Below are 792 nucleotides of genomic sequence, written 5' to 3'. Positions count from 1 at the left end.
TTCCCATCCCTGCCCCCAGTGCTGCCCACCCCCATGCAGAGCCCACCCCAGCCCCCAAGTCCAGCCCATGGCCCCCATGCCCCCGCAGCTGGGCCGGGCCGGACCTTGGCCAGCTTGGAGAAGGTCTCGTAGATGAAGATGAGGGAGATGAGGAAGGCGAAGATCTCCTGGGTGAAGCGGGACACGAAGCGCACGAGGAAGCTGCCCTCGAAGGCCACCATCACCAGCACGATGAGCACGAGCCACAGTCCGATCCAGACGCGCCCCACCAGGTACTCCAACCCGTTGGACCTGCAGAACTGCACCCGCCGGCTCAGCGCTGCGGCCCTGCACCCCCACACCTGCCCCCAGGTCACCCCCTCCGCCCCCTGGGGCAGCGCCAGGCCGGGGGCTCCGGGGACCCACGCAGGCTGCAGCTGCGGGCCGGGGGGTCCCTGCCAGGCAGCCCGTGAGGCACTGTCCCAGCCGGGGGCCAGGGGCGGGTGGTGCCGGGACACGGCCCCTCCCCAGCTCCAGGAACAGGCCCTCCAAGGTTGGCCGTGGTGGCTGTTGGGGGGCCAGGCTCACCGTGTAGAAAGCCTCCTCAAAGACAAGCAGGGGCCCCGAGAAGCCGATGACGAGCAGGGGCTGCGCGCCCAGAAGGCAGAAGATGATGCCCTGCAGCGCCGTGGAGATGATCAGCTCCGACACCCCGATCAGGTTCTCCGTCTTCTCCCCTGGGGCGGGGGGCAGCGTTAGTGCCCGGCACTCGAGCTAGGCCCCCACAGCCAGACCCAGATGACCCCCGCGCAG

General features: G+C 69.8%; 1 protein-coding gene across 1 annotated transcript in view; it reads right to left on the bottom strand.

Annotated features, from left to right (window-relative positions):
- SLC4A2 (solute carrier family 4 member 2) overlaps nucleotides 1-792 on the bottom strand; it is a 13194-nt gene that overhangs the window by 3996 nt on the left and 8406 nt on the right. Inside the window, exons 12-13 of the mRNA XM_025193521.1 lie at nucleotides 568-716; nucleotides 9-299 (exon numbers count right to left, since the gene is read on the bottom strand). Of these exons, the coding sequence (XP_025049306.1) occupies nucleotides 9-299; nucleotides 568-716 (440 nt within the window). The remainder of the gene's footprint in view (nucleotides 1-8; nucleotides 300-567; nucleotides 717-792) is intronic.

Source organism: Alligator sinensis, unplaced genomic scaffold (genome assembly GCF_000455745.1).
Source record: "Alligator sinensis unplaced genomic scaffold, ASM45574v1 scaffold1660_1, whole genome shotgun sequence".
NCBI lineage: Eukaryota > Metazoa > Chordata > Crocodylia > Alligatoridae > Alligator > Alligator sinensis.
Note: the sequence above shows the minus strand (reverse complement) of the source record. Positions and strands in the feature narration are given on the sequence as shown.